The 16,079-nt window shown below is 34.1% G+C and overlaps 1 protein-coding gene across 1 annotated transcript; it reads right to left on the reverse strand.

The window, feature by feature from the left end:
- Positions 1-13,038: 13,038 nt before the first annotated feature.
- Positions 13,039-14,390, reverse strand: LOC143546308 (ethylene-responsive transcription factor 5-like). The gene has a single exon (XM_077038004.1). It carries the CDS (start codon positions 14,207-14,209, stop codon positions 13,268-13,270), a length of 942 nt encoding a protein of 313 aa, XP_076894119.1. The 5' UTR covers positions 14,210-14,390; the 3' UTR covers positions 13,039-13,267.
- Between the last annotated feature and the right edge of the window lie 1,689 nt (positions 14,391-16,079).

Below are 16,079 nucleotides of genomic sequence, written 5' to 3' on the forward strand. Positions count from 1 at the left end.
CCTTTAAAAATTTGTAGTTCTTTATTTCCATTGTGTATTGATTGCTAGCTTATTACTAGTGTTTTTAATTTTTTTATACGGTTTGTTGTTTCGCCAATGTTAAAAAAGTATAAATACACATTTTGTGTACGAAACTATTAATCAAAGCCATTAAACCGAAGACCTCTCAACATGTTTGACCCAAGTACTCTACAATAAACAAAAGTCATCAGCTCCCAACCTGTCCTAAGTCAAAATTTTCTTCCTGTTTCTAGTTTGAAAGTATTAATATGGAACACTTTCATAACACGATAAATGATGCATATTCATATCCCTTCCTTTACTAGGTATAATAATTCAAACATATCTAGGACAGCTCGGTTTATTATGAATTTATGATATCAAACCTAGTTGGAATTGACTTTTGTTGTTTTGTGCAATTAATAAAGTTGAATAATATTGGGCCTAGGTCTAATCCGAGAATGGACAGAGACAAATATCCGGTAAGTTGCTTTCAACGCCCATCAAATGCAGCTGTCTTGCGATCGTCCATCTTTCAAGACCACAACCATTGGTTTCAAGTAACTAGCCCAAACCCGCAAATACACCGACATAATGGGCGGCCACCATATCGGCGACTAAAGCAACGAAAGACATTAAATTCTTCAGTTTTCTTTTGATTAAAAATAAGTCTCATTTAAATCTTTATGTTGAAATGATTTGTGTAATTTTTCCTTTTAATTTGTTGTTTTTGCTCCCAGCTCTAACGTCTTGTTAGTTTGCCTTTTTAATGAAAGTCGTCGATAAAAAAAACCTATGTACACATTTTAGGCTTTAGGTACAACCATTAATCCGTTGAGAAAATACCAAATAAACATTTAACTCTAACTTTTACTAGTAAATATTGATCATTAAAGTTTCTAAAAAAAATTTGGCCACGTGGATTAGGAATATGACATATGGACTTTAAGTTACAAACTTACATGCCCTTACTATTGAAAAATAATGTTCTTACATGTTTTGAAGTAAGCAAGCCCTTCCACAAGGGCCTTGGTTTTTGTTGTTTTGCCGCATATGAGTGGGCCCCATTATGTAAAAGAAAATGTTTTATTTAAATGTTGTGTGTAGAGTGTATCATGTATGTGATACTAAAAATGATAAGGATATTTGTAGTGTTGGAGATAAAATGAAGGTTTTTAAGAATTTATAAGGATATTCGTAGTGTTGCAGATGAAATGCTGGTTTTTAAGGATTTATAAGGATTTGACGTGACACCTATCCGTGGGCTTTTAAAGGCGCCAATGTCATACAAAGGTTCCAACCAAAAAGAGTTACTTTTTAAATCAAAAAGAAATTATAAACCCTCCCCACCAATATATATATATATATATATATATATATATATATATATATATAGGATTAGGTTAATTTGAAAAGTGTTTTTTATTGCGAGAAGATATTCTAGCCAATCAAATTATTTCTTTTTATTTTATGATTATTTAAATACAAGGGTATATTAGTAAAATATAAAGTGTGTTATTTTATAACTAATACTCGTTAATGGTTTAGTTAATATTAAGCTATTACCTAATAGTAAGTTACAAACTATTATTATTTTTTATTTCATCTAAAATTTGAACCATTATAAATAATTTGATCAAAAATCATTTTATTTAATACATGGACAATTATTATTATTTTTTTATTTGATTGAAAATGTGATTTTTTTTTCTTTTATTTACAATCAACTAATATAATGTGGGTTTATTTTATATAATCTATAAATAGCTACGCATTATGGTGTAGGCACATTTTCAGATGTTGTATAGTTGTAACTAATGTATAATGTAGTGCAGGCAAAACTAATGTAGTGTAAACACTTTGTCAAATATTGTGTAGACATAACTAGTGTAGTGTAGACTCACTTTTAAATGTTGTGTTGACAATTTAGTGTAGGCAAAACTAATGCTATGTAGACATACTTTCAAATGTTGTGTCTGTTGTAGTGTATGTGCACTTTCAAATACTGTGTTGACATAGCTAATGTAGTATAGGGAAAACTAGTGTAGTGTAGACACATTTTCAAATGTTGTGTTGGCAAAACTAATTTTGCGTAGACACGCTTTCAAATGCGATGTAGTCATAACTGTTGTAGTGTAGACGCACTTTCAAATGTTGTGTTGACATAGCTAATATATGCAGATACACTTTCAAATATTTTGTAGTAATAACTAATAATCCAATGTATGTAAAGTAAAAGAAAAGTAATGTATATATTACGATGGTATAGAATAACAAAAATCAGGGCCGGCTCATGGGGTGTGCGATCTGGACCTTCGGCCGAGGCACGTAATCTTCGGGGGCCCACACTTTTTTATGTATACATATATATATATCGGTAAAAGATCCTAAGTCAAACGACACCGTCAATTGGTCCATTTAGTCTTTAATATTAATGTTTAAAACTAGCCTGAAAGGTTCATATGCAGCGCCGGAAAATTAAGATATAGTCGGAGAAGGAAGGGAAGCATGTGCAGTAGGAATGTGTTTCAAATATAAGTTTTGGCATATGACAAAAATGGTCCTTCACTTATATTAATATTAATTTAAACATAAACACTAATAACCTTTAAGTTTTACTATTAGTATTGCTAAACCCTCTACTTGATTTATAAAGGAACTATAAAATAGATTTATGATCGGTATTTACATATGAACCCACGCTAAAATGTATGATGTTTGGAAACGGTTGGCGCATAATTATTGTGTCTTTATAAATTAAGAGAGGTTGTTGATTCATATATAGTTTTCTTACTAGCATTACTAGTTTGAAAACATTAAAACGTGATAAAGTGTCATATTCCGCCATTTGCGATGACATAGTACCTAGTTTCCATCACTAACGCATCCATATACCTAGTATCCAGAAGTTTTTTCCTAAACCTACTAATCCAAAAAAGAAATCGAGGTAGACCAATGGGCTTATATATTTCATCACTAAAAATTAGTTAGTTTAAATTCTCGGAAACGGAATACCTAGTATCCATCACTAAAAATTAGCTTATATGTTTGATTATTTCGTTATAGCCTATGGGCCTTTTTATTTCGGCTCGGCCAAGGTATTTAAATTCTTGGAGACGGCCCTGACAAAAATACTATTTTTTCCTCATATCGTTGGTTGTGCACGTTAACAAAGAACAAATATATATACCTTTCAAAAAATAACAAATATTAAATGTAGCTAATTACAAATCATTTTATGTTATAATAATTAAAATGTTATGAGCTTAATTATAGGAGTAACAAGTGGGGATTTCATATTAAGTGCCTACATTTAAAGTACAAAGATACCCTTTTCATATTAAAAACATGTATATGAGATTATTAATAATTACATGTTTTCCATAATCAATATATACCATTGATTAATGTAATCAACGGTCTATATTGATTTCTCGCACTTCTCGCTATAACTTCACTTCTCGCATGAACCATCTATATCTCTCTCTATATATATATATACACACAAACATAACATTAATTTTATCGTGTTTGAAACCACCCTTAATATTCGGATGAGTTTTCCTGAAACAAAAACCCTTTATACTTATTTTGACATTTCAAACCAGGCTCACTTGAAAAAACCATCATAAAAGAAAGTTACCACTATGAAAAGTCCTTTTAATCATATTTTAAGTTTATATGACAAACCTTATTCATCACTTTTATGTCGTTGGACTTTATGGTTGCCTTCATTGGTACAAGTGGGATGTGGTAGAATAATTAATCCATGGCATCACAAACGGACCTACATTTTTCGTTGGTAGTTTAATACAAGTGGATTTGTAGGATATTTTTGTATACAATATAATAATATGTAATATCAGTAAATCCAGAAAGTCACGTTAAAAACTAAATGGTTAGACGTCACTTTAAAGTGTATTTAGATGTCTACAACAAGCAAATTGTTATAATATATAACATAATATTTTTAATACTACAAAAAATAGGTTTTAATTACCAAGGCCTACTGATCTATAATGTGATCAAATCAAATTCTCCATCGTTAAAAAGAAAAGAAAAGATTACGTGACCAGTGATAGTCAGGCTATGTATAGTGGATGATTATAAAATAGGGGCGATTTTCAACACGTGACGCCACGCCAGCAGATGAGCGATTTTCATTTTAAGAGGTTTAATGTTTTGTAGCCCTTTGTAGCCCCTTTTTTTATTTTTTTTATTAGTATTTTCCCCAACATACACAAAACACATAGGCGATATATCCATGCCCCCCCCCCCCCCCCGGGTCGCCCCACATATCGCCGGTGGGTGGGGGTGTTGCCGCCAAAATTCGCCTCAACTTTAGAGATTGTCGTCCCACTGCACTTAACCTTATAAATTTTACTTTCTTTTCTAATGACAGTCTTTCATTCTATCGAAAAAGTAACACGTCCACCTGTAATAACAATTTACCAACTTTTATCCAACTTTGTAAGTGAAATTGACATGCCATAGATTAAAGTCATAGACGCACGGATTTACTTCTTTGTTAGGCCGGTATCTTCAATAGGAAAGAAAGTAAGGGTTTGAGTGTTTTTTTTTTTGAACGGCAAATTTGGATCACTCACGGACATCATCGTGTCACATTGAATTATCAAAGTCTAGGTTGCATTAATATTATTAACTATTTGTTGCTGTTATTATATGCAACAAGTGGGATTAAACTTTAGTATTCACTAATTAACAAATTGACAACGTTTAGCAATGTCGGGAATTACTGATGGCTACCTTTCCAATAATAGGAGATATCTTGTTGGCTAAAATATATACATAACATTTCTTAGTTTAACGTTTTTTAAGACTATTTGGAACTACAATAGCTTATGACATTTGAGTGTGCCTTAGACTGAGACATGATTTGGTCAAGGATGTCTTTTGTGATATGTTAAAACGACAGGGAATCTCGGCAAAAAAAGAGGCCTCTGTGAATTTCTTGTCGGATCCGCGTGAAGGAAGGTATTATCTCCGACCAGCAGATATTTTTGTGATTGGATTGGGGGGCGGGGGGGATCATGCATGTGTGGACCTTACTGTGGTGTCCTATCTTGTCGGGCTTAGGGACACCGGGTTTGTTGCTAGGCAGGTGTGCTAAAGGTAGAAGCAGAAAAATGCCAAGAATGAGAAGGCGTTTGTTGAGAATCAACACACATTCATTCCATTTGCTTTCGAAACATTTGGGTCTCTTGCCTCGATTTTGCTACGTTTCTAAAAAGAGTTCAACGGGTAGTGTACTGTAACTCAACGACGCCGAAGAATGATAACTTTGTTTTTCGTATGATCGGTTTTGTCATTCAAAGGGGGTTGGCAGCGCAACTTGTTGCCCGCTCACCTGCCTTTCTATTGTTATCGGATCATTTTATTTGAAATGGGTTAATCATTATTGAGATGGATTGTTAACCATTTATACCAATTTTGATGTTTCAAGTATGACTCATCCAGGAATACCATTAATGAACGTTTTTTAACCCATCACTGTGAGAAAATCCTTTTGAGTTAGATTTTGAACTTGAGATCGTAAATATCTCAAATTTAACCATCACCCTCATATCATTGAACTTCAAGACCAATTGCTTTTATAATATGTGTGTTACTATAATCAAATGCGTGGCAATATTACTTTTTCAAAGGGTGTTAAATCATATAATTTTTAGAAAGTTTGTCGTCATATAAGATAAAGGGGTCTTTTATTAATTTCTCACATAGGGTGTTCAAGGTGGGGCTTGGCTTTTCAGGTAGGGTGAACCCAAACGAGTACACAAGCACAAATGGCTCAGTAACATAAATCGGGTAATGGTTCCGGGTATGTGAACCCGATGAGAGAAACCAAAGAAGAATGAGAAAGGTATTTTGAAAATCGTGTGTGTATTCAGATACTTTGAGAATTTTTTTTAATATTAAAATTTTTACTTTTATATAATTTACTATAAAACGATTACAATAAAGTGACAGGTAAACGGGCAACAAGCGGCGCCGCAAACCCCTTTTGAATAGCAAAGTCAATCCTGCTAAAAACGAAGCTTTGGGACCTAGGAGCTGAAGAGGTTCCGTGTACGACATGCTGAACCCTACTCAAAAAACCCACAACCTCTGGGCCAGAAAACCAAATGTATCAAAGGTAAATGGTAGAAAGACATGTTAATTATCTAAACAAGCTTTCTCGTGTTTAACATCTTTGCCCGATTCAGCCTTCAACGCAGCCTGACCCATAACAAACCCACGGTCCCTGAGCCCAACAAGAGGAGACACTCCTGTAAGATCCACACAGGCGTGTTTCCCCCTACCCACCCGAACACAAGAATATCAGCTGGTCGTAAAGTAGACCTCCCTTCAAGAGGATCCGTGATAAAGTTAACAGGGGCCTCATTTTTAGCAGAAATTACTGCCCGTTTAAGAACATCACACAGAACATCCATAACCAAATCATGTCTGTATTTAAATCCAGGCAATTCTTTGCAATGCACCGCATGATCACCAAAAGAATCCAAACAGATATTGCGACAAATTGGGCAAGGCTCATCAGTCGGGAACATAGGGATCATTAACCGGTACTTAAGGATAGCCCGATACTCCAAACCCGACATACGTTGGCCTAATCCTTCAATGGGGATGGCTGTTAGAAAATCCTGAGCCCGAGGAGCCCGAAGGCATTCAACCACCGCCTTTAGGCGAGGGGATAGATCAAACTTTACTTCTAAACTCTTGACGATTCCACTAAATAAGGCACTCGCCACAACATGTTGGGCTTTAGGGGGGGCGGTGTCCTTATTAGAGAACCCGCTAAGATCAAAATATGGAAGTGAAGTACGTAAACGATTCATCGGACACCCATAATCAGAGTCCAACCCATAAATATCACAACCCCGAAGAATATGGTCTTGCAAACACCACGATTGTGCTCTCGAAGCCACAAAAGCATATGTAGAAACATCCTCGGCCGAACAGAGACCCAACCCCCCATAACGGGTCGGAAGTGATGCCAACCTCCATTGGAGATCCCCAAAGAACGGACCCCCACAAACCACGATGTCCTCAATCGCCCTTCGAATGTCATTGTCAAATATAGAAACAGTTTCCCCCATATACATAGGTTGGCACGTTCTCAAACCGAACAAAAGCTTGGCGACTCCCATACATGAGCGAAGAAAAAGAAGCTCGCATTGAGGATCCCGAAGTCTTGGGAGACAGCTCATTAGTTCCACAGCTCTAGATGCCCTTTTCATAGCCAAACTGTTGATAAATCCCGCATCCCGGCTTACAGCACCACCAAGGAGTTTCACGCCAAGCACCGGCCTTCCAATCCCGCAAGGGAACAAACCCTCCTGTGCCTTCACCCCATTGCACGTTGGCCAAAATAACTCTGTTTTCTTAACGTTTAATTCAAGACCCAAACAAGGTCCCTCAGACCTGATAATATCTAATGCTTTGGCCACCTCTCTAGTATCCGCGATAATCGTGCAATCATCCAAGTACCAAGCATGAAAGAGAAGCTTGCACCGATCTCTGATTTGGTGGACAAGTGGGTGCAAAACTAAGGCAAAAAGGAGAGGCCCAAGAGGGTCCCCCTGTTGAACCTCAGTGGTGGATTTAATGTAAGTATCACCCACATATAACCTAGTCGACTGCCCATATAAAAAATCCACCCAAAGGGAAATGGAAGGACATCGACTCCGGACCTCATGTAGAAGGGTCATCCTATCGACTAAGTTGAGAATGAGACAAATGTTGAAACTTTCGATCTCATCTTTAAGTAATTCAAATGTCGACCCACACTCCATGTGTTGTGGTCTTTGGTGATTGATTACTAATACTATTTAGCACGAGAAGTTGAATTTTTAGACTCAGGGCCACCCTACTTGGCTACTTGTATATGCATCGCAAATTATTTGATAGTCCTAGATAAACTATGAATTTTAAACATATACGTTGATAAATTATCAAACTCATTATTAGTTAGTTTGATGACTTTAATACGTTATGTTTTATCAACCTATTCAATATGATATAACCTTTTAAACATTATAATATGTTTTATAGCGTTCACATTGATATATGGATTGCATAGTGATTTCATATACGTATATATGGACTTCATATATTTATTCCATATACTTTTTGTTAGTGGAAGACAAAAAAAATATAATAAAACACTGAATAAATATTATTTAATTGAATAGAGATAGATATGACGTATGAGAAATTAGATGTAGAAGTTCTTTTAAAAAATGAATAGATTTTATAATAAAAGTATTTTTTTTAGTTAAATTATACTGATGAAAATAAGGATTTCAATGTGATTGCTCTTCCTTGGTATCCATTTAACTTTTATAGTGATTCTTATAAATTTAAATCATTATTGTAAGGGTTGTCTTTTATTAAGCAACAAAAGTACATTTTAAAGTTAATAATACCCATTTCATTGGTAATTCTAACAGCAAAACAATCATGTGGTGAGTCACGATCCATAATGAGATGGGTTATTGGGGTAGTGCCAAAACTGGCTGGGGTAATGGCCAACTGGAGCTAAGAGCAAAGAGCTATGGAAATGATGAATTAGAAGATCGGTTTGCGTATGGGACGCATGCTTTTAAGTAGCTTAAACTAATACGTTATCGATATAGTTATCTTTAACTCCAACGGATTTTGATCAAAACTTTTTATGAGCAAATTAAGAAATGGGTATGGGTGTAACAAGATGATCATTCTTGAGCTACTTATAATCAGCTAAAATTCGAATGAAATAAGCTTAAACAAGCCCAGGCTTAAACTTATATGGACGGGCGTTTAGTAAACCCTCGAAAAATCCATACCCGTCCCAAACCCTCGAAAAATTTCAAAAGTAATCCTAAACCCGTCTCATATCCTAATGGGGCGGGTTTTACTCATCCCAAATGTTTCGGGTTTGGGGTTTTCCCATCGAGTTGGAGTTCATTGTCATCCCTATGCAAGAGTGACTAGATGGAACAAAAGTGTCCCAAAAAAATAAACATTTTCGTCTGACGGCTTTTTTTGAGTAGGTTAGTAACTAGAATTAATCTTTTATATAAAGAGTTGGATATTCCGTTTATCATGTGTCATTTTAGCTCTAGAGAAATGGAAACGGTTCCACATTTATGCACCACATGTGGAATTGCAACCAAGGTGTGGAACTATGTTCGAGCTTGGTTGTGGTTATCGGGTTCGACGGCAGTGAATCCTTATGCGTTTTATGAATGGCTCGACCAATATCATGTAACAAAGAATAAGAAAAGTCCTGTGGAATGAATCATGTTTTCTACTTGGTGGGTAATTTGGAAGACTAGGAACTAAGCCATCTTCAAAACTAACGACTGAGCTAATTTATGATTTTATTATTCACTTTCTGTTTCGTTGGATGGATACTAGAAACAAAAAACTAAAAATCAGCTGGATCAAATGGATTCAAAACCCACTTCTTAACATGTAATTTTGTTTTCTTAATATTTGGTTAACTTGTTCTAACCATCATTTTTTTTCTATTAATTTAATTACCATTCAAAAATGAAATGCATGAAAATGAACACTGTTAGTTTTTTAATTCATTAATTAGATATTGAATGAACCCATCTATACATGAATTTATATGCAATATATCGTTATATAAATTCCTAAAAATGTTTTTGTTTGGTTATAGAATGTGCCAAACTTAATTTGGATAATTTTAACTTCATCTGCAAAAAGTTTGGCTTTACTATCATATAAGATTCGTGATATAAAAGAATGATGGAATAGTTGTACTAACTAAATTTTGGATGAGATATTCGAACATAGTAGTTGTGTTTAAATATTAAAAAATAAATAAAGAAAATTTATCAATCATATAGCTAGGTTGTGACAACAATACTACTAATTAGATTCTTTCATATAACTTTAATTAATATAACAAACGAAAATAACGATGAGATTTTATAAACAACTTGTTTAGTAGTTGAAGTGTAGGGTTAAGTTATCACACATAGTTAAGATTTAGAAAGGGTACAAATACATAATAAATCGCAAAATATAACACAATGTTAGGTAATGTAACACAATTTCAAGGAAAAAATACACGATGTCGAATAAAAAGACGCAATAATGAAAGTAAACAAATTAAATATACAATGACACACAAAAAGACACATTGATCTAAATTAAAATTTTAAAATCTACAAGCTAAAAATCTAAAAGCGGAAACCTAAAATCTATTGTCGTAGATTACGGCGAGATGGTTTAATGTCGTTAGTTTGAGTTCAACGAAGTCCGTTTAATACCCTTCATATGTCTTCATGTTTTTTGAAGACTATGTATTTGAACTCAACCTATATTGTAATGCTCAAATCTTTTACATTAGTGCTCTTTATAAAGTGATACGTGTCACGTAGAAATTGTATACAAAAAGTCGGTGTTGTATTCCATGTATTGCGTTCATAAGAAAAAAAAATCTACAAAATATCCCTAAAAATTCATTCAAAGGCTAAATCGATATCAAGAGCATCAAACACATAAACAAACACACACAATTTAAAGACAAACTCACTTTATTATAATTAGGAAAATAATTTAAAGTCTAAACCCAATTATAAGAACTCTCAATTGATCAAACCATACTTGATAATGATCTATATATAAAGTAACCCAAATTTGTTAAAAAAAAACTAATTAATCTACTTATCATATAATGGGCCACCACCCCTTCTTAGACAAATTAGGTTGCGCAGCTTGTTGCCCGCTTACCTGGCTCTTTATTGTAATTGGATCCTTTTATTAGAAATGAAAATATAAGTTACGCCCCTGATCGGGCTTGACAAGGATATTTCATGCCTTCATTATAATTCATTTTAGGTTAAAAACAAGGTTTAGCCAACATGTTATATATTAAATATGTGTTGAGTGTTTACTACAAATATCAAATTTTTAGAAAGTTTACAGTTCTTATAATTAAAAAAAAGTGATAAACCATGTATGAGTTTTTCTTACAAATGTAAGGTTGTGTGTTTAAATTGTTGTAAGTGCATGGTAAAATGTTAATGATTTAAAAACTTTACAAGATTTATATTGATACATGTCTGGTACTCTTATTTAGGAGCATGTGGTATTATTTTTTTTGAGCGACAAACAAACATAGAATGCCTAAGTATTTTGTACGTGGTGACCTAATGGCTAAATGTCATCGTCAGTTGGCCCAACCTAGCCGAACGGAGCCCTTAAGCGCCTCCAAGTTATCTCCAGTTCCGGGGAAAACTCACCCGCCTGAAAACCCACTGGTGGTAAAACTCGGATGACCTCAGGAACGAATTGGAGATCACAAAGATCTCAGTCTTCATTTATTGAGTCACTCATATCCCACCCGGGAAATGTTGTAAGTAAAAATTGAACCTGGGTCTCTACTAAAATATCCAAACTCTCAATGATTACACCATATTGAAATTAACATGTGGTATTATAAGGTTAATATTAATGTATGTTGTTTCAGGTTTTCTAAACATGAATTTAATTATAATAATAGACAAAATCATCAACCCAAGATTTTATTTCATTGTTTACTCATATAATTACATCATCATCATCATCATCATCATCATCATCATCATCGTACTCAGTATATCCCACCAATAGCAATGCTATGGTAGGGTCTGAGGAGGGTAAGATGTATGTCATATATAATTACATGTTTTTGATAAAATAAATGACATATTATATGTCATAGTAAAACACAATAATTCATCATGGTAGGTGGCTTCCACACAACCAAGGTATATTAAATTAAAACCATCAAATAAAATATGTAACCCGTGATGTCTTTGGTTATTAAATTTATGTTTTTTAGATGTATTACATACATTAATAATTTGAAACTTATATAATATTATGGAGATTTCAGATTGCATTGAAATTCTTCATTTGAATTCAATTTTAAACGGAATATAAGTTGTTTTATTATAATACAGAATGAGCCGTTATAAAATAATATTATTATTAAACGATTCTAATTTCAGTTAAGAGTAGATAAATTTGTTCGTTTATCAAACAAGTGATTCGGTTTAGTGAATTAAAATAAAAAGTCATTTACACTACAAGAAAACCTTTGATCCAACCACCCTTATACCGACAACATATGCCGTTGAGATAAAACCCATATAACGATACATGTTGCGAGAATAAAAACAAAATCTTGTAGTGTTCTACTTATATAGATGCTTTGTGTATGATTCCGTGTATGCGCTAACTTTTAAGTATCGTATTATAAAACACACATTTTTTACATAGGCAGGGGCTTGTCCATAAACTTCTATTTGTATGTTTAAATCTTCCACAATAAAACAGATTTGGGTAGATTTGACTGTCGAGCAAACTATGAGACAAAACCATGCATATTAATTGTAATTGTGGATAAAACTTAATGATTGTGGATTAAACTCAGGGGCGATTTTGAATATGGCATGAAAATATAAGGTGTTGGGTTATAATATCTAAGTTGTTTTATAAATAAGTCATTTTTAGGTTAACATGTTTAATGAAGTGGAGTGTGTCGGGTTGACATATTTAAATAAACATTGTTGCCTTCGAATTTGTTTTATTTAACGGGTCGCCTTGTTCACTCATTTTGTGCAACCTACCAACCATAGTAACATGTTTAAAGCTCCATTACTACCCGTCAACCATTTTTGATACATTCAGATAAACTAATTAAACGAGTCATGCTCAGGTCACATGATTATAAGTGTGTACAAATTAGGGTCGATGGTTTATAATCAAATAAGAATATGGGTTGTTAATATTTAGTTACGAGTATATTTTTGTTGTGTTTGATGTATACTAAAAGTGAAAGTCTAAGGACTTAAAATGATTTCGTTCTTTTTTTTTTTTTTTTTACTTATTGTTCTTTGCGCGAAAGAAATATAGAATTTTAATTATATAAAAATAATTCCAAACACGTGTCTTAACTCATTTGTATATTTATAGAATTTTATTTTGAAGAGATAGATATTGAAGACTTTTATAATACTGTTCTTTTATTATTCTGGAAATAAAAAGATTAAAAAAATAGCACGAATACAACCAAACTACTTCTCGATTACTTATGTAAATACATTAAAACACCTCACAACCTAAGTTGTTTTTAGCTTTTTCCTAAAACATTAGATGTGGATGTGGAAAATACTAACGGCAAGTGACTAACGTTATTAGTCACCGTTTAAATTTTCTATATTTAGTAAACGCCGTTAATCCATCTTTAGATAGCCATACAACCTGACGAAAAGCCACCAGTTGGATAGGGTGATAACGGAGGCACCTCGAATATTCCGTTACCGTCAACGTCACAACCACCCCAAACTGCCGTCCAGCACGACGGTGTTAACGGCACCGCCCCGGTGTCCGTTATCTCACTACCACCAAATCCCACTACCTCATTTCCCACTTTCATTTCTTTTCGTATTTCTCTCTCCTCCACCTCAGCATCTTTACATGTCCTTTTACGATTGTTACTTTTAATTACTGGTGTATCAGTCGTCTCACTTAAATTCCCAATTTCTAGTGGGAAATTTATTATCGCTTTACTTCCACGAAGCTTAAACGCGGCCCTATCGTACGCCTTCGCCGCCTCGATAGCGGTGTCGAATGTCCCGAGCCATACCCGACTTCCTTTTTTGTTCGGGTCACGAATCTCGGCGGCAAACTTTCCCCATGGGCGCAGTCTGACACCTCGATAACGTCTCCTTTCACAATCCTCAACTTTCTCTTTATCTGTCACCACCTCCACTGGTTTCTCAATAACTAGTGGAGGTGATTGATGTGGTGGTCGTTCTAACGACTGAAAACTGTCGTTAAAACTACCATCACTCTGTTCCCATGAATACAAGGAACCAACAAAAATCATTGGTTGTTCTATTGGTTCCTGTATTGCATTGAACTCAAACTGTTCATTGGGAACAGAGTTGTTAACAACTTCGAAAGCATGGGAAGACGAAGACGACTGAGGAGATGGAGAATAGTAAGAGGAATTGCTAGGTGAAATTTGGTTAAAAACATAATCCGATTCAAAGGTATTATTATTATTAATGTTATTGAAATCGTTATGGGAGAGAAAAGAGTATGTTTCAAGGAAGGATGGATCATCAATAAGAAGGTGTTGACGGATTAAGTCTAGAGTGGAAGATTCATCAGGTGAGGCCATTGTTGTGAAGGAATCAAAGAGATTATTATTATTAATTGTTGAATGAAAGGAATCGTTGAGTGGAAAATATGGAGTGAAGGGAGTGTTAATATATAATGTGAGAATGAAGATAGTATAAGTAGAAAAGAATTTAAAGATGATAGAGACTAAGGTAGGAGAGAGGGAGATTCTACGAGGGTGAGAGGAAGTATCCTTAAGACCTTTGACGATGACCAAAACTGACTAGATTATAATATCTAAATTCTACTTGAAGATTCATTGTTATAAATTTTTGGACCCTAGGCTTACACAATGGCATCATTTTAGTCCTTTAAAAGTATACATGATACGTGTAACTTGGCGGTAACCACCAGGGGTGTTCAAAGTTCGGATATCCAAACATTTCGGATAGTGAAACGGATATCCGAAAATTAAAAAAAAATGTCTTAAAGATCAAGTTACATATCAAAAATATGTAATCGTTAATATAACAAGCTTTCAAGCAAATCCTTAACAAACTAATTGCAAATCCGAAATACCAATTATCAAGAATGGAAACGATAGTGGAGGAGGTCGACGTGAGGAGAGTGATGGAGGTGGTGAGTGCCTGAGTGGTGGTGTTGGTGATGGGCTGACTGGAGAGAGAACATAGATGAAGCATTGGAGCCATGATCTGCGTATGCTTGTTAGAATTAGGGTTTTACACTTTCAAGTTTCAATCTCTATTAGTTTATTAGCTAGTATGTAAAAAAATATTTAAAAAATACTAAATTTCATATATATCCGAACTATCCGAATAACCCCAGAATTGCTATCCGAATCCAAAATTTCGGATAGTTCGGATACTGATTCTCAGATAATACAGATATGAATTCAAATTCTTTTGAACACCCCTAGTAACCACACATGACCAGGGTTGGCTTGATGTCGGGCTCGGTCAAGTCAGGTTGGCTCGTTTGCTTAATGAAAGCGTGAGCTTGGATCGTTAAAAGTGTAAATCAACACATTTGTTTTTAATTTTTTTATATGAAAACATATTTATGTTAGTGCAATCAAAATATATCAATCTATCATTTAATCAAACAACTAATTATCTCAATTATAGGGCTAAAAAATATCCAGTTACTTATGTCAATATAATCCATTATATAATAGACTAATAGAGTAAAGTAACTAGTCTATAAGCCGTATATACCTTTATCGATTTCGTGATAATCTCCGTGTTTCCAGTTTTTGATTAGTTTGGACATATTATGATAGGTTCTTGTAAGTATCTAGCTCATCTTAAGATCTAGCTACATACCTTGTTGTGCCTCGTTTAATTGTTTCAACTTTCAAGCCCCGTAAAACACATTAAGTTTGGTTATCATGTTTAAAACTTAATTTCCAATAAAGGAATAAAGGTGCCTTTAGGTGGTCAAACTCGTCAAACCTCTTGGTTGACTTTTTTTTTTCTTTTTTTCTTTTTTTTTTTGCCAAAAATGACATTAGATGGGCAGCCATAAGATTAAACGGGTTGTTAGTATGGTTAGACAAGTCATCTAATCACCTGAGAAAAACCCGTTGAAGCAGTTTACAAAAGGTCGTCAATACAGTTAGGTGGCTTGTTTAACTGTCTACATAGACCTGTCTTTATTAAAACCATTTTAATCATAAATGGAACGATTGTTTATGCATTCTAAGCCTCTAAAATTGTTTATAAACATATTTAGGGTTTCAACAATACCATTTTAAGAAGGTTTGATGATCGTGGCTTAAAACCTTAAACGCAACGAAACAAACTTAAATGTATTACCCGTACTATGTAGCGACTTAGCAACTAGATCAAGGCTTTGGTAACACTTCTACCACCTCTGGTTATTGGGTCAGAACCTTCTTATGGATCAAAATA

This window comes from Bidens hawaiensis, unplaced genomic scaffold, assembly GCF_021521415.1.
Source record: "Bidens hawaiensis isolate Kalapana, Puna unplaced genomic scaffold, B.hawaiensis_p1.1 tig00014333_1, whole genome shotgun sequence".
Lineage (NCBI taxonomy): Eukaryota > Viridiplantae > Streptophyta > Magnoliopsida > Asterales > Asteraceae > Bidens > Bidens hawaiensis.

Coding starts and splice junctions, on each gene's coding strand:
- LOC143546308 (XM_077038004.1), bottom strand. CDS start 14,209: ATGGCCTCACCTGATGAATCTTCCACTCTAGACTTAATCCGTCAACAC.